At 34.4% G+C, this 17,539-nt stretch overlaps 1 protein-coding gene across 1 annotated transcript; it reads left to right on the forward strand.

Annotated features, from left to right (window-relative positions):
* Window positions 1-2,710: 2,710 nt before the first annotated feature.
* Window positions 2,711-15,916, forward strand: LOC122027718 (ATP-dependent RNA helicase DEAH12, chloroplastic-like). Its single transcript, XM_042586723.1, has 3 exons — window positions 2,711-3,730; window positions 12,488-13,221; window positions 15,337-15,916. The coding sequence occupies exons 1-3, from the start codon at window positions 3,329-3,331 to the stop codon at window positions 15,719-15,721; spliced, it is 1,521 nt and encodes a 506-aa protein (XP_042442657.1). The 5' UTR covers window positions 2,711-3,328; the 3' UTR covers window positions 15,722-15,916.
* The last annotated feature ends 1,623 nt before the right edge of the window (window positions 15,917-17,539 follow it).

A 17,539-nucleotide genomic window follows, 5' to 3' on the forward strand; every position in this document is an offset into this window, starting at 1 on the left:
CCTTGCACACATTTGATGCACACATCAAAAAACACATAAAACATCTAATTATCTATATTGTTAATACATAAAAGATATGATAAGATACTGAATAGGGGTGGCAAGTTTGAAGGCCCGACAAGGGTTGATGACATAGGTCAACCTCATTGGAACTCAACATAATTTAGGAGTGACGCATGCTAAAGTTATGCGGTCACCATTAAAAAAATGAAAAATAATAATAATAAAAAGTAGATTTACATTTTTAACTAAATATAGAGTAGACTACACATATCAAATCAAACATATAATAAGATCCATTTGCTTGAAATAAAATAAATTCACCAATATAAAATACTTACCATAAAAATATTTTTCTTTATTTAGCATGATACAATAAATACATGCCTTCCTTTTAATTGTTTTTAAAGAGAGTCCTTTTGAGTTTTGACTAAGAATCCTTTTACCTATTGCCAATATAAATATTTTCCACCTATTAAATGGGCTTAGTTGTGTTATATTATAAATGAAGTAGGTCTTGATTAGGACAAGATGAATTGCCGTCATCCTCATTTCCACTAAAAGTCTCAAATTGTTTTTATCAATTAAAAAAAAGTTTTTCCACGGTTTCTCAAACGTTAAAAAAAAGTATCTCAAAGAATATATTTTCCTTGAAATTTCCAAACCAACAAGTTTAATTATTTTTCCAAATTGATAATCCTTTCATAATTTTCAACTTTGAATTAAAAAACATCATGTGCTAATTTTAAATTTATTCAAAGCTTCCTCAAACTCAAATGAAGTTGGATAATAACCCGAAATGTTGTTGACCAAATCCAAACTATATATATACACACGGACGTGCAAAATTAATATCCTGCTATACTCTTTCCTTCGCTCTGTACGCAATTGAGGCACGTCGAATCTTTTCGAATCGATTTGGCAGCAATTTTTTTTTTTTTGTTTGTTTAACTTTTTTAAAGCAGATTTTACGGTTAGAGTTCAAGGATTAGATTATAGTGTTGAAATAAGGATTTAGTATTTAGAGTATAGTATTTTAGGATGCATAATTTTTAATTTTTTTTAGTTTAAGATTTAGAATTTAGGATTTAAAATTTAAAAAATTTAATATTTTAAATAATAAAAAAAGGAATGCTTGAGATGTTTGATGCCAAAAGTCACGCGGGACCTTACACAACATACTCTATGCATATTTGAATTTTTTTTTTATACTATAACCCCTTAAATCCTAAAAATAAAATTTTATTGGCACAATCGGAAGCTTAAAAAAGTAAATAAATAAAATTAAAAATTTTATATATGATCTTGATACAATGCTCCGTGCGTGATGTTCATGGTCATGGACGACTGAGTTACTTGTGGTTAAGTCATTTAGAATTTTACTTTTAAAATTTGGAGGTTGGATTATAGTATTAAGTACAAATAAAAATTTAAAATAAAAAAAATTAGGTGCTCACGAGATATGTAGGATAAAGTGTACAAGATCATAAATATATATATATATATATATATATATATACACGAGGTGTTCTGCCACTCACCTCGTATGTGTGTCAACCTACACATGCTGCCCACGTGGCTGCGTTCGATCAACAATGACACATGGGCAACATCTTTTAGTTGTGCAAGGGGCATGGATAGAGTGGTGGGCAGCAAGACACCACCTCCCCTCTCCCTCTCTCTATATATAATTGTGAACAACATTCAACGTGGATGGTTTGACGTGACTAAAAATATTTTTTTATTCTTTTATTTGCATGTAATTCTCTTTCATTTCTTACATGCAAGTCTCTCTCCTACATGCAAGGTGATATTGAGCTTTAAAGACCAACACCAATGTTGATTTAAAACCAGCATCAGGCAACATTAGATGGGTATTGGTCTTACAGACTAGCACCAGTGTTAGTACTGGTCTTTAAAGACCGACACCAACACTAGTTTGAAACCAGCACCAACGTGATGCTAATTTACGCAAATCAACACCAACATGGTACTGATTTACATAAATCAACACTAACGTGGTGCTGGTTTGTAGTTTTATACACATTAGTGTTGGTTTGCGCAAACAATCATCAACATGTGTAAATCAACATGACATTGGTGTTGATTTAAAGTTTTTACAAACAAGCACTAACATGTGCAAACTAGTACTAGTACAAATCAGTATCAACAATGTACAAATCAGTGTTAACACAAACTAGCACTAATATATTAGATCGGAAGATTACTCTTCATAAAAAAAAAATATTTTTTTTTCTTTTACATGAAATGTTTAATTTTATATATGCTTAGTTAATTGATGTGTTAAGCATGTGCCTTACAAAATATTATTTCTTGTCATCGTACTAAATTATCCACATCAATAAAATTTAGATTTATTTTAGTTTACTTTTATGCATAAATTAATCAAGCCACTTCCTTTTTTTAAACTACCACTTCCCACGTCCTCATCAAATAAATAAGAAAAAAATTCCCTTGCGCACCCTGATATTTTTGTATTTTAAGAAACCTCCCTTGATTTTAAATTATTATGTTTTCATTCTTAATTGTTAGATCATTAGCCAGTAATTAACTCTAATAACAAGAGTTAAAAATTTAAGGTGTATTTTGTGATTCAAAAATTTTAGGGACATTTAAAAAAAAGGAATTGCCTGAGAGCCGAAATGAAATGTTCTTATTGAATAATTGCTTCAGTTTTAGCTTTAACGCCAACCTCGCATTAATGATTCCTTTGCCTCTTCTCCTCTTTCTCCTGCCGCTCGTTGCTGTTGCTTCCGTGCTTAGCCTCGCCTCCGCTTCCATCGGCACCTGCGATTCCGCCCAATTGACAAAGGAGGAACCAAGGATCCTTAACGGGGTTGTACAATTTAGGTTTCTAGTCTTCTTTTCTCAGTACTTTTGCTCAGATTCAGAGGCTCTTTTGTCCTTAGATGTGATTTTGGGGTCGCCTCGTGGTCGGGAGGATTCTGATTTAGGGTTCCGGTTATAGTACTTACGGTCAGCAGAGCGTGCCGCTTTTATTCCTATTGCAGGGCTCTTTCTTGTCGATTTCTGCCGTGGAAGCTCTGTGATGGGGCTGTTGTTTTGCTAAAGTTGATTTGGATGAATAAATTCAGACGGCCAATTTGAAAGTTTGATTTTTTTTCCCCCTATATTGGTATTGATTTGAAGAAAGGGGCCGACAAATTGAAACGTCCAATTTCCTTTTATTCTCGGGTTTTTAAATGCATATGATGAGAGGTTTGATCATACTTTAGTTTTTTTGTCGTGGAAGTACGATATTCTTTTTTTGGAACTTCGAAAGGGTCGTAACTAACCTAATTCGGCAATGGAGATCGTGAATTGCGTTGAACATGGCTTGCTGGGTAATCCAGACGCGGAAGATGAATTTCGAAGCTGTTGTACAGAAGAAGAAGAAGAGTGGCAGGATACTGAGGAATCTCTAGCCGAAGGTTCTAATGATGATCTCGAAGAGTTTTCATTAAGAATGTTTTTTAAGGGTGTATCCACCTCAGATACTCAGGGTAAAGGATCTAGGGCTGCTGGAATTGGAGTGGTGATGGAAAGATCTGCTGGAATTTCCTTAATTAAAGTGCAGAAGAAGCTTGACTTTTATGTAGAGGATTTGGTAGCTGAGCACTTGGCGTTGATGGACGGGATATCAGCAGCACTCCGAAATGGCACTAGAAAGCTCTATGCGTTCACTGATTCCGAAGAACTGTATTCTCAGGTAAGGAATATTCTAATCAGGAAGGTAAAAATTTGTTGTTGACTGCATCTATATAGCATGTTGTATCTATTGGTATTAGCTGACCTGACTAAAATTTAAGGTATAATAACCTATGCTGTCAGCGAAATGTGTATCAGACTATTTTAACACATTGCATCATGACAAGTTCTTTATATATTGTAGTTCTCCTTATGTTTATGCTGGATGAATTGGTTTAAGCTTTTTCATTTTCTTGTTTGATCCCTTTTGTGACAGATAGCCCAATACACCTGTTATTTCCTTTTTTGCTTTATTAGCCATTTTATAGAATTTTTTTTATAACTGTTTTTTATCTGGCAAAATGTATCTTCTGTTGGGATATGCCCGATGCGGTGTGTGCTAAAACACGTTTCGTAAACATGCACAGCGGAAGACTTAACGATAAATAAACTAATTTATTATTTCACACACACCACACGCATGTAAGATATAATTGTATAGATAAGATCATAAAACAAAACGAAATCGAATAACTATTATTCTAGGTGTACCTTACGAATGACTTGTAACGAGAAGGGCATCAATCTTTTGCCACATTATCGAACCTCGCCTCTATTAGTATCCACGCCGAGCTCTTTAAGACAACTCCAAGAGAATAAGCTTCGCCTTCGGAATGTACTAGCCACGAGCAAAGGAGAAAAATCAAAACGAGGAAGAAGAAGCAAAAGGAAGATCTTCCACCTTTGGGTGGCTCATGGCAACAAGAGGAGAACCTCTTGTTGTGGCCGACAATAAGAGAGAGGGAGAGGGAGAGAGAGGTATTGGGTTTAAGTTTTCAAAACCTAATCAAGCCAATAATGAATTGTCTATTAATTCTCTTTTAACTATATCAATATATAGTCCTTTTTAATGAGTTAAATTAAAAAACTAAATCCAACCTATTATGCCTTAACCAAAAATTAGCCCATTAATCCTTTGGTTTGGTTTACAATTAAATCAAGTTGGTTCATGACTAAACCAAATAGGGTCCAATTTTTTCATAAGAGACGTGGCCTATCTGCGCTTCCGTTCTGACAAATATTTCCATATTTGCTTATGTATGGTTCAACCAAACATTTATCTATTGATCTGAGAATCCTATTCCCTAACTTATTTTACGTTTTTTAGAGACTCATAGTGCGTGTGACCCAATAGATTCCCGATTTATTTTGGCAGTCCATAATTAACTACTTAATTATGAAACGATAATGAGTGACATCTAGTAGTACATCATGATCCCCAATTAATTGAAAAATCACAGTTATTTTCAGAACTAATTCTGAACCTTTTAGCAGCCACTATGGCTTGTTCCTTTCGCTCATCTTATACTCACTTGATTTAAGACATGATCTATGTGTCTGCCCCTACTAGGCTATCTACGTCACACCTAGCCCAAGTAATACTTTCTCGTTTTGCGGATTCAAATTACTTGTACATGTGTACAAGAGTCTCATATTCTTAACATGTGCTGCTTTGGCCAAAGACTTTGAGTAATAATCCTAACGAGTGGTCATAGGCTATATGTCCCCTCGTAAGGAGCGGTAAATCCTCTATGGGCTATCCAAAAACTTTCGGGCACTTTGACTTCTACCCAATCATCTTGGGTCCACACCTGCAAGAGATGTTTGCTTAAGTTGTCAAAGTATAAGTCTCCATGACCAAGATGACTTGTATACCTCAAGTTGAAGGAAACTTGTACTCGAGCTGCATTAAGAACTTCACAAACATATCCATATATGTAGAAAATAATATGAAGTCTTACAGCAAGTCACTCCAATGAACTAATTATCATAATTAACATTCACGTTTAACTCTCGACATCCCAATGTCTCCAACTAGTGAGAAACAACTGCTTGGCCGAACCAAGGAGTATCTCGTGCTAGTCTTATTGAATTGATGATGTACGAATGCACCAATTCAACGATTAGGGAAATTTTAATACGTTCATAATTACACATATAGAGATAATCACAAGTTGTGATCCAATAATAAATTCTCTCATGTTATGAATTGTATTATGGGCATTCAGTAAATAAGTTTAAGACTATTCAAGTATATAATATGCACTCAAATAGTGAATCTATATTTATCAAGTAAATAGTAAAACCATAAGGCGATTAACTTAAGACATATCTCAAAATCTAACACTTCCCCTTGACTTAATGTCAATCGCCACGATGTCCTAAACCATAAGCATGGACGTGACTCTCAAACTTGCTTTGTTGTAGAGCATTTGTCAAAGGATCTGCTAGGTTCCTTGCGGTGGAAATTTTCTCTAGTTGTATTTCTTTCCTACTAATGATCTCCCAGATCAGCTGATAGTGGTAAAACACGTGTTTGGATCGCTGATGAGATCTAGGTTCCTTTGCTTGCGCAATGGCTCCAGTGTTGTTGTACTAAACAGGTAATGCTTCAACTGGATGGAACCACACCAAGTTCGGTAACGAACTTCTTGATCCAAACTGCTTCTTTTGCTACTTCCGAAGCTGCAATATATTTCGCCTCATAGGTAGAATTTGTAACAGTGTCTTACTTGTAACTCTTCTAACTAACTGTGCCTCCATTTAATATGAATATGAATCCAGACTGGGATTTGAGTCATCCTTGGCCGTCTGGAAACTGGCATCCGTATACCCGCGTATAATCATATTACCATCTCCATATAACATCATATAACAAGAACATATCCTTAATTCTTCTCAAGTGGTTAAGGATTGTCTTGACAACTGTCTGATGATCTATTCTTGGATCTGACTAGTATCTGCTCGTAATACTCAGAGCATATGATACATCGGGCTTTGTACATAACATAGTATACATGATAAATCCTATTGCGGACACATAAGGTATCTTATCCATGCAATCCTCTCGTCTTTTGTGCGTGGGCATATAGACTTCGAAAGGTGAATTCCGTGTCTCATAGGTATAAAACCTTTCTTGGATTCAAACATGCTAAACCGTTTTAGCATTCTGTCTATATATGCCGACTATGAAAGACCAAGTAACTTTTTCGGTCTATCTCTATAAATTTTCATCCCTACGATGTAAGTTGTTTCTCCTATGTCTTTCATGGAGAATGTCGTGGACAATCAAACTTTAACTAACTGTAGAACTGACACATCATTTCCTATAAGTAATATGTCATCAATATATAATATTAGGAATACAACCACACTCCCACTAGCCTTTGGATACACACAAGGTTCGTCTGGATTTTGTGAAAAATTAAACGCTTTGATCGCCTCATTAAAATAGATATTTCAACACCTAGATGCTTGTTTTAGTCTGTAAATGGACTGTTGAAATTTGCATACTTTATTCTTGTTAACAGATGTGAAACCTTCGGGCTGCATCATATACACGTCCTCGAGTAGGTTTCCATTAAGGAAAATTATTTTCACATCCATTTGTCATATCTCATAATCATAATGAGTTGATATGGCTAGAAGTATCCGAATGGATTTAAGCATGACTACAGGTGAAAAAGTTTTGTTATAGTGAATGTCTTGCCTTTGACGATAGTCTTTCGCCACCAACCTTGCCTTGTAGGTAATTACATTACAGTTTTATTCTTGAAAACTCACTTGCATCCTATAAGCGTAATGCCTTTAGGTGGATCCACCAAATTTAAAACTTGGTTTTCCTACATGGAATCCATTTCTGACTTCATGGCTATAAGTCATTTGTCCTTCTCTGAACTATTCAGAGCTTCTTCGTAATCAGTAGGTTCCTCATCCTCAATGAGTAACGCATCATTTGATTCTGATCCATATCTCATGAATATTGTGTCCTAGCTGATCTACGAGGAGGTTGTGTCATAATCGGTCGTGGTTCTTGACTAGGTATCTCATTAGTGTTTATTGGAGTTTCTTGAACTTCATTAAGTTCAACTATACTTCCACTTGTTTTTTGCAAGAGAAACTCTTTCTCTAGGAATGCAACATACCTTGAAACAAAAACCTTTTCTTCTAAGGGGTGATAGAATTGGTAACCCTTAGTTTCCTTAAGATATCCAATAAATAAACACTTATCAGACTTAGCGTCCAACTTGTCTGATACAATTCTTTTCATATAAGCAGGACATCCTCATATCTTCAAATAAGATATGAGGGGTTTCGTACTAGTCCATACCTCATATAGAGTAGTTGAGATTGCCTTCATCGGGACTCTGTTTAGCAAGTAAACTACTATCATGAGTGCATAACCCCAAAAGGTTTTGGAAAGATTTGCACGATCCATCGTTGATCTAACCATGTCCAATAGGGTTCAGTTACGCCTTTCTGATACACCATTATGTTGTAGCGTATAAGGCGGAGTCCATTGAGATAATATATCATTGCCCCTTAGATAATCTTGAAACTCTGATTTAAATACTCACCACCTCGATTGAATTGAAGTATCTTAATACTTTTACTAAGTTGTTTCTCTACTTCATTTCTGAATTCTCTAAACTTTTCAAACGCTTCATACTTGTGTTTCATTAGCTACACATACCTATAACGAGAGTGATCATCAATGAAAGAAATGAAATAGCTATAACCTCCTAGTGCGCGAGTTGACATTGGTCCATATACATCGGTATGTATAAGCTCAAGTAACTCATCAACTTGTTCACCTTTTCCCAAAAAAAGGTAACTTTGTCATCTTGCCTTTTAAACCTAAATCGCATGTATCAAATATATCTAATTCAAATGATTTAAAAAAAAAAAAGGGCAGCCCGGTGCACGAAGCTCCCGCCATGCGGGGTCCCGGGGAAGGATCCATTGTACGTAGCCTTACTCTGCTTTTTGCAAGAGGCTAGGGGTGAACATTCGGTTAATTCGGTTAATTTGTTTGTATAAATTCTTTTTATTGTTATTTTAAATAAATTTAGTTAATTCGGTATTAACTAAAATAACTAATTCGGTTAATTCAATTTTAGTAAAACTTTGATTTAATTCGGTTAACCAACACTAAATCGGTTTTCGGTTAATTCGGTTAATTTATGGACCGAATTAACCGAATGCTCACCCCTAGCTGCTTCCAGAATTCGAACCCGTGACCTTTTGGTCATATGGCAACAACTTTACCGTTGCGCCAAGGCTCCCCTTTATCTAATTCAAATGATTTGAGAATTAATTTTTTTTTTGCAATTTGGACATGCGTTTCTTGCTTATATGGCCAAGGCGATAATATCATGAGTAAGAGGTTAATTGATTATCTATTTGAGCACGTTTATTGCTCATTTCGATATTGAATAAGTCACCAGATATATCTAATGTGTAGATGTCATTGCATAAAGTTCCAGTGTCATAAAGAACGTCATTCAAAGTTATATAAGAACAATTATTTTTAAAAGTCAAATGGAAATCTTTTCTATTTAAGCAAGAAATAAAAAAAATGATCTTTATTAATGTAGAAATAAAATAATAATTATCCAGTTCTAACACAAGTCCACTAGGAAGCTTTAACAAGTATGTTCCGATGACGATTGCAATAACCTTTGCTCCATTCCCAACTCACATACTTAATTCTCCTTTTACGAGTCTTCTGCTATTTCTTAGCCCCTGTATATCATTATATATACGTGAACCACACCTAATATCCAATATCAAAGTGTCTAAAAAAATAGCATGACAATCAATAACGAAAATATCTGAAGAAGATGGGGCATCAGATGCCTTATTTTTCTTCATGGACTCAAGATAAATCTTGCAGTTTCTTCGCCAGTATCTCATCTTGCCATAATGATTGCATGGACCCTTTTGTACTGGTTCTACCGTCTTAATCTTTTTGCTCTTTCCCTTAGCTGCTTCCTCTTTAAACCTTTCTCGGAGGAGTCTACTAACGTTGTAGTTTTCTGTTCACCTTTAACTGAAGGCTCTATAGTCTTGAGCATATTAATTATCTCGAGGATCGTATATTCCAAATTGTTCATCCGATAATTTATCACAAATTATGAATGATTTTTCGGCAAACTATGTAAAATTAAGTTAATACTTAACTCATGATTTATCGTAAAACCGAGTGATACTAAGAATTCTATGTAGCCGTTCATCTTTAATACAAATTGTATTGCAGACGAACCCTTCTGTATCTTTGAGCAAAAGAGAAGCTTGGAGACCTCGAACCTTTCGGATTTAGCTTGCTCATCAAACAACTCACGAAGACATATCAACCCGTTAATCATGAGATTGCATATCCATAGTTTGAACATATTTAATTTCAAGTTGAGCTTGACTTTGGCCAACAACTCAAACAAGAACTTAAACTCTGGTTCTTACCATATTAACGGAAGGTATAGGTTTTAATATTGTGCAAGGGATTTGATTTCATCTACATCATGCAAATATTCTATCTAGATGACATTATACGCATGACATAAATGATGATATGACACATTGCACGCATGACATAGATGATGATATGACATATAGCACGCATCGCACATACGACAATATTTAATCACATTGCATCCATAACAAAATCTAATCATGTCATAATTAATGCATCTACATGACATACAATATGACATGGACATGGCATAAATTTAAATATGTTATAATTCTATTTTGGAAATAAAAATATGTTATAATTCTATTTTGAAAATAAAAAATATATTATAAATCTGATTTTAATAAATAAGATTTATCTAATCAAATTAGGAAATCAATTTCCAAATTTAATTAACATATCTCATCTATAATCTTTCTATCAATAAAAAATCTTTAATTATTTTAAAAACAAATTTTCAAATTAATTTCCTAGCCATTTAGGAAATAAAAAATTAATATTTCTTAATTTATTATAGAATAATTTAAATCTGGATTTTTTAATGATTTTCCAAATCTTTTCAAATTTGGTGTTTCCTAATAATTTAGGAAACATTCCCAAAATTGAATATTTTAATAAATCCGAAAATTCCAGAAAAGACAATATCCATAATTTAATTTAGAATATCTCAAATTTGGTTTTTTAAAGAATTTTAGAATTTTTTCAAATTTGGTATTACTTAACAAATTAGAAAAATATCCAAAAATAGAATATTTCTTAAAATTTCAAAAAATTTTAGAAATGATAATTTCTAAATTAACAGAATATTTCTAAATTTAATTTTCGAAAATTATTTCAAAAACTTTCCAAAAGTGGAATTTTCTAAAAATTTAGGAAACTTTCAAAAATAAAAAATTCTTTATAATTCCAAAAAAAAACTCCAAAATTAATTACAATACTAATTACGCACCGTAAAATAATTTTACGATCATGTTGACGCACTATCGGGATCTGATACTACTGTTGGGATATGTCCGATGCGGTGTGTGCTAAAATACATTTCATAAATATATACAGCGAACTTAACGATAAATAAACTAATTTATTATATCACACACACCACACGCATGCAAGATACAATCGCGCAGATAAAATCATAAAACAAAACGAAATCAAATAACAATTATTCTAGGTATACCTTATGGATGACTTGTAACGAGAAGGACATCAACCTTCTATGACGTTATCAAACCTTACCTCTATTTATTTGTATCCATGCCGAGCTCTTTAAGACAACTCTAAGAAAACAAACTTCGCCTTCGGAAGGGACTAACCATGAGCGAAGGAGAAAGATCAAGAAGAGAAAAAAGAAGCAAAAGGAAGATCTTCTTCCTTTGGTGGCTCACGGCAACAAGAGGAGAACTTCTTGTTATTCCTGGTTTATCTTGGCTGTCCATAATTAACTACTTAATTATGGAACGATCATGAGTGACACCTATTAGTACATCATGATTCTCAATTAACCGAAAAATCACAGTTGATCTCAGAACTAATTTTGAACCCTTCAGCAGCTACGGTGAGTCGTGGCTCGTTCCTTTCACTCATCTTATACCCACTTAGTTCATGACATGATATATATGTTTGCCCCCACTAGGCTGACTACGTCACACCTAGCCCAAGTAATACTTCCTCGTTATGCGGATTCAAATTACTCGTACATGTGTACAAGAGTCTTATGTTCTTAACATGTACTGTTTTGACCAAAGACATTGAGTAATAATCCTAACGAGTGACCATAGGGTATACGTCTTCTCGCAAGGAGCGGTGGATTCTCTATGGGTTATCCAAAAGTCTTCAGGCACTTCAACTTATACTAAATCATCTCGGGTCCACACTTCCAAGAGGATGCTTACTTAAGATGTCAAAGTATAAGTCTCCATGACCAAGATGACTTGTATACCTTAAGTCGAAGGAAACTTGCACTTGAGCTGTAGTAGGAATTTCACAGACATATCTATATATATGTAGAAAATCATATGAAGTCTTACAGCAAGTCACTCTAATGAATTAATTACCATAACTAGCATCCACGTTTAACTCTTGACTTCCCAATGTCTCCAGCTAGTGAGAAACAACTGCTTGGATGAACCAAGGAGTATAACCTATACTAGTCTTACAGAATTGATGATGTCCGAATGCACCAATTCGACGAATAGGGAAATTCCAATACATTCATAATTGCACATGTAGAGATAATTACAAGTTGTGATCCAATAACAAATTCTCTTATGTTATGAATTGTATTGCGGATATTCAGTAAATGAGTTTAAGACTATTCAAACATATAATATGCACTCAAATAGTGAATCTATATTTATCAAATAAATAGTAAAATTAAAATTATAAGGCAATTGCCTTAGGACATTTTCAAAATCTAACATCTTCTTGGTGAGATTGTTGACTTTGATTATTTGATTTCTTTAACAGATTGCAGAAACAGAAATTCTTGGCCACCAACTTTTAATAGCAGCTCTAGGACACAGGATCCTAGAGCTGGCTGAGAAGCTTGAAGACTTTGATTTACAGCTGGTTTCAAGTTATGAATTAGAGAGGCCATTGCGCTTGGCCAGAGAAGCAATTGGTGACTGGTCAGCTGACATTTGTCCCATGTGTTGTGAGGAGAAGGAAAGTTCAAAGATGATAAAGTTGAATTGTTCCCATAAAATTTGTCCTGATTGCATGATCATGTATGCTGTCCGTGAATTGCAGTGCTCAAAGGTTCCTATAAAGTGCCCTCAAATAAAATGCAGATATTTGATTTCAGCCAGTGAATGCAAGTCATTTCTCCCATCTGCTAGATATGAATTACTATGGACAGGCATGATTGATGCTCAGAATTTAGATGCATTCTTTTGCCCTTTCAATAATTGCTCAGGAGTGCTCCATCCTGGTCATTGTTTGTCCTCTACAGCAAGTTCTTCAACTCAATCAGATATCAACCGCATTCAGTGCCCAGAGTGTCAGAGAGAGATGTGTATTGGCTGTCGCGTTCCCTGGCATTCCTTGATGACATGTGAGGATTATCAGAACCTAACAGCATCTGAAGGAGCTGCAAGGGATATTTGTTTTACTGACTTCGCAGAAGACACTAGGCACAGGCGCTGCCAGCAGTGTAGACAAATGATTGAACACACAGATGAGGGTTATCATGTGACCTGCTGGTATATCGGCTATGCTTTCTGATTGAATTTACTTTCTTAGATAAGTAAAATTGGATTTCCAAAGTTTATGTTTCTTGATTGCTTTACAGAACCGTGCATTTATCAGGGGGAAGAGGTAGATACATTTTGGCATTTTAACTAGTTACATGGTTTCTCTTTGCCCACATGACTATCCACACATAATTCTATCTTTCACACGCCATGACCTTATAGTTAGTTTGTACAGGTGCCATAAAGGGAGTCAGGGACAATTTATCCCAAACATTAGACGAATCTCTTTGAAATTTACTTCCCCTTAATTTCATTCCTATACTTGATTCAAGCCCATTGAATTTTTCTCAGAAATTTACTTCCCCTTAAATTCAGTCCTATCCACCATGAAAGAATACTTTTGTCTGCAAGCTTGTTACTTATGGAGAATCATCAAAGTGAGTATTTAAAGAAAAACATAATATATCTCACATTGTACACGTGATAAGGATAGTTACTTTCACAACCTAACTGGCCTGAACGCATGTTTACTGTTTCTATGCTCTTTTCTGGTACTGAAAATTTAAGTTTGCAAAGAATATTGGACTGAGCAAGCTCATACAGGTCTGCCTTTCATTGACTGCCTCTAATTACCAGTCTACTAATAGGGATTAAAATTGTGTTTAGGTAATTTTTTCTAATGTAGTTCAGCTAAAGTTTTTAATAGTCCACACTCATTTTCATGGATACATAAATGCAAAATAATATAGAAATGAACTTCATAATGATTGTTGCATAATCCCAAGGACCAAAGACATACTTGTGAAAGGAACATAGGTAGTTTTTTGATAAAGTTTCATATGCGGGCTTTATATCTGACAAAAAAGATAAATTTCATCATTTCTAACTTTTAAGTTGGACATCTCTTAAATTTGAAATATTCAAGGCAGTATCTACTCAGAGGTAAGGAGCTAAATTGGAGAGGGATTGGAGAGGGAGGGAGAGGGAAAGGATGAGGAGCAGCTGCCTATTTGGATGAAACCATTGAGAGAAGAGAACTATGGAGGGTTTCCTCGCTTTTCTTTTTCTTCAAAATTGGTCTCTCCAAATATAGATATGCATTGGAGGGAGAGGAAAAAGGAATTATAAAGGATCAATTACCATTTCTTCAATCACTAACCATTGATCACCACTAGACGTCAAACCATTGTTGGATCATTATTGGCCGTCATTAAACCATCAATGGTATTACTGCTGGCTATTACTGATTGCAATATTGGTCATTGATAGACCGTCATTGGCTATCAGATTCGACTGCTAAAACACAGTTTGCCACTAGATCTCATTGTTGCCCGATGTCGAGTATCTCATGGCTGAACCACAATGACTGCCGAATCATTGCCGACCATTGTCAGACCATGGCCGGATGTCAACCAGTGTCACCTTTCCAAATTGAGTGGAGAAGAGGTTGAATAAGAAGGGTGAATTTTTTTATATCTTTTCCTTAGCCTCGTTCCCTTCCAAGTAGACAACTTGTGATTATTCCTCTTCTCCTTCCCTCTTAGTAGACTTGATTTAATCTCAAGCCCAATTTAACCTTTGGTGCATCAAGAGATATCGACGTTTGAAATGGAAACTTTAGAGTTGTTTCCATGTTATTTGTCGTAATTTTTCAGGTCTTTTGTCATTTCATTTAGCAGCATAACCTGCAAATATTGATTCCTTTCCATGTTTTTCTCCCTGTTCCTTGTAAACATTCCTCTATGGAATTGCACACTCCGTGTCGAATCCTCAGGCCTTTCTTAATTCATCTGAGATGCCATTCAGGCTGAGCCAACAATGGCTCAAATCGGGTCCTGTTGTGCTCGACCTAGCCATGTTTTCAGGCCCATGCTGAACGTCTGTTTTCTGCCTGCTCTGGCCAGAAAATGTCCTACTTGTGCTTTTCTATGTGTATTTTTTCCTATGCCTTTGTAGTTTAAATAGCATTACTATCTTGAATAGCCTAAACTTACATGTGGAGAGGTTGAATTATAGTGACAACCATATCATTTTTCTGGTTTTGATACTTTTGTGATGCAGATTAACCCTTTTTTGACACGCTATGAAGGCGATCATCTAAAATTTTATGTTTTTAACTGTCAGGTGTGGACACGAGTTCTGCTACATGTGTAGCACTGAATACCAGAATGGCATTCAGACCTGTCACTGTGCCTTTTGGGGTGAGAATAATCCTGAGCCTTCTGTGACTCCTTCGAACGATGGATCACAACTCTGGCCATGGGAGCCTTTAAATTCCCTGCCAGCGCTTACAGATGAATACTCCGAGCAAGAAAGAGCACAGTTAGCTCTTGTACAAAGTTTTCTCTCCGTTGGAATTGACCTAAGTGAACTCCACCACTCTCCGCAATCGCCTCCTCGATGTTCCGATTCTGACACGGACACTGTTAAAGACCTCCACCAGCTCCCCTGGCTTGAGAGGTTCGTATCCGTGATTAGTGACAGCTACCATGAGGATTTTGTTCAGTGAATTCAGTTAAGTAACCCCATTGGGAACTTTACTAATAAATGATAGCATGCCATAAAGATATAGTGTTTGCATCATTTGGGATTTAAAATTCTAGAATTCTAATAACTATTCTCTTATTCTTAAAGGGAAAATTGTAGCAGAAACTGTGTGAAAGTTTGACGAATTTTTTACCCTTATCAGAGACTATTTCGCTAATTTCAAATAGGGATTCTTTGATTGCTCATTGCCTCTTCCACTTTCAAGCATGGTTTTCTCAAGTAAAAGAATTTGTTCGTTTATTAGGGTTTGTGGTTTCTTTGCATTTTACATTTTCTTATATAATCTTTTATTGTGGTTCAAAATTTATGGGTTATGAAATCAATGCTTGAGAGGCATTTTATTCGTCAGTTAGTAACTTGGTTAGTTTAAGTTAGCGAACTAATAACGAGATAAATTTAGCAATAATAAAATGGTGCTTCTATTTATCACGTCAGTCATTTTAATAGGTAAAAATCAAAATGAGTTATGTTTTTTATTAGAATCTTCAAAAAGCGTCCCATCCCGTTGGGCTCATCAATGTTGACCAGTGTTAAGAAGCGTGTACATTATCAAACTATTGAACGGTAGTTATTAAAACACAGTTTTATTATTATTGATTAAAATTGAAATTGAAATTGAAATTGAAATTGAAATACTATTATTATATAATGTTGATTAGAGATAATCAGATATGAAGTATGTAATTATGAATTATAATTGTTATAACATAGTTTATTAATGTTGATAAAAATTGAAATGTCTATATGGAGCAACTATGAGCTATATTTTTTATAATACAGTTTATCTATATCCTTCAAATCGAAGGGTTAGGGAATTATTACAATAGTATCAAAGGATTATTTTAGGAATAAAAAATAAAAAATAAAAAATAAAAATGAAATGCATTTTTCTATGATTCAACTAAAAAGGACGTTGTTTTGAATTTATTCCCCCGATTTTAATTATCTTAGATGATATAAACTGAGGAGGTGGGTCGCCTCAGCTCCACCACGTGTCAGCTCGGTGTTATTGGTTGGGTAAGGGGAGAAGGGTTGTGTGCATTTTCGGCATCTTAAAATTGTTAAGAGTTTTAAAAATACATAAATTTTGGGGGTGTCAAATGTATTTTATCTAGATCTTTCTAGTCGTTGAGCTCAGATTGAGTGTATTTAAATTTATTTAATAAGATAATCAAATTAATTTAAAAAATTTTAAAATAATTATTTAAATTTAAATTTAATTTATTTTTTTTTATATAAATTTAATTTAATTTAAGGAGCTTGATTTATTTAAATGTTAAACTTTTAATTAAGTTTAATTTGAATTTGATTTATTTAGATATTATTAAAATTTTAATTCAGCTTAATTTAAGCTTGATTAAGAGGGTGTTTGGCTAAACTTATTAAAAACAGCTTATAAGCTCGTACAATTTATAAGTGATTTTAAGAGCTTATAAGTTGTTAAGTATTATTTTAAAAATAAGTTGTTAAAGTGTTTGGGTGAACTTATTACAATCAACTTAAAGATATTGATGTATTTGGTATTATAAGATCTTTTTATTAATAAAATTACCAAAAGGGGTATAATATGTGGGTGCAGCGGAGACCGGCAAGAGGGGGGTGAATTGCTGTAAACAAAAAAATAAACTACCCTCTTCGGATTTCAACTCAGAACAAATGCAGTAGTAAAATAATAGAGACAGAAAATAAAAGCAGAAACAAAATTTTAACCTGGTTACAACTAAGAGGGTTGTTAATCTAGGGCAGTGAAAAGCGCACTAAGAAAATTCTCTTTTGCTGA

The sequence above is a fragment of the Zingiber officinale genome, chromosome 1A (genome assembly GCF_018446385.1).
Source record: "Zingiber officinale cultivar Zhangliang chromosome 1A, Zo_v1.1, whole genome shotgun sequence".
Lineage (NCBI taxonomy): Eukaryota > Viridiplantae > Streptophyta > Magnoliopsida > Zingiberales > Zingiberaceae > Zingiber > Zingiber officinale.

What these genes read in the sequence shown, in the direction of transcription:
- LOC122027718 (XM_042586723.1), top strand. Translation starts at nt 3,329, where the DNA reads ATGGAGATCGTGAATTGCGTTGAACATGGCTTGCTGGGTAATCCAGAC. An exon ending in CCGAAGAACTGTATTCTCAG is followed by an intron (nt 3,731 to 12,487) that starts GTAAGGAATATT and finishes TTTCTTTAACAG; the next exon opens with ATTGCAGAAACAGAAATTCT. An exon ending in GGTTATCATGTGACCTGCTG is followed by an intron (nt 13,222 to 15,336) that starts GTATATCGGCTA and finishes TTTAACTGTCAG; the next exon opens with GTGTGGACACGAGTTCTGCT.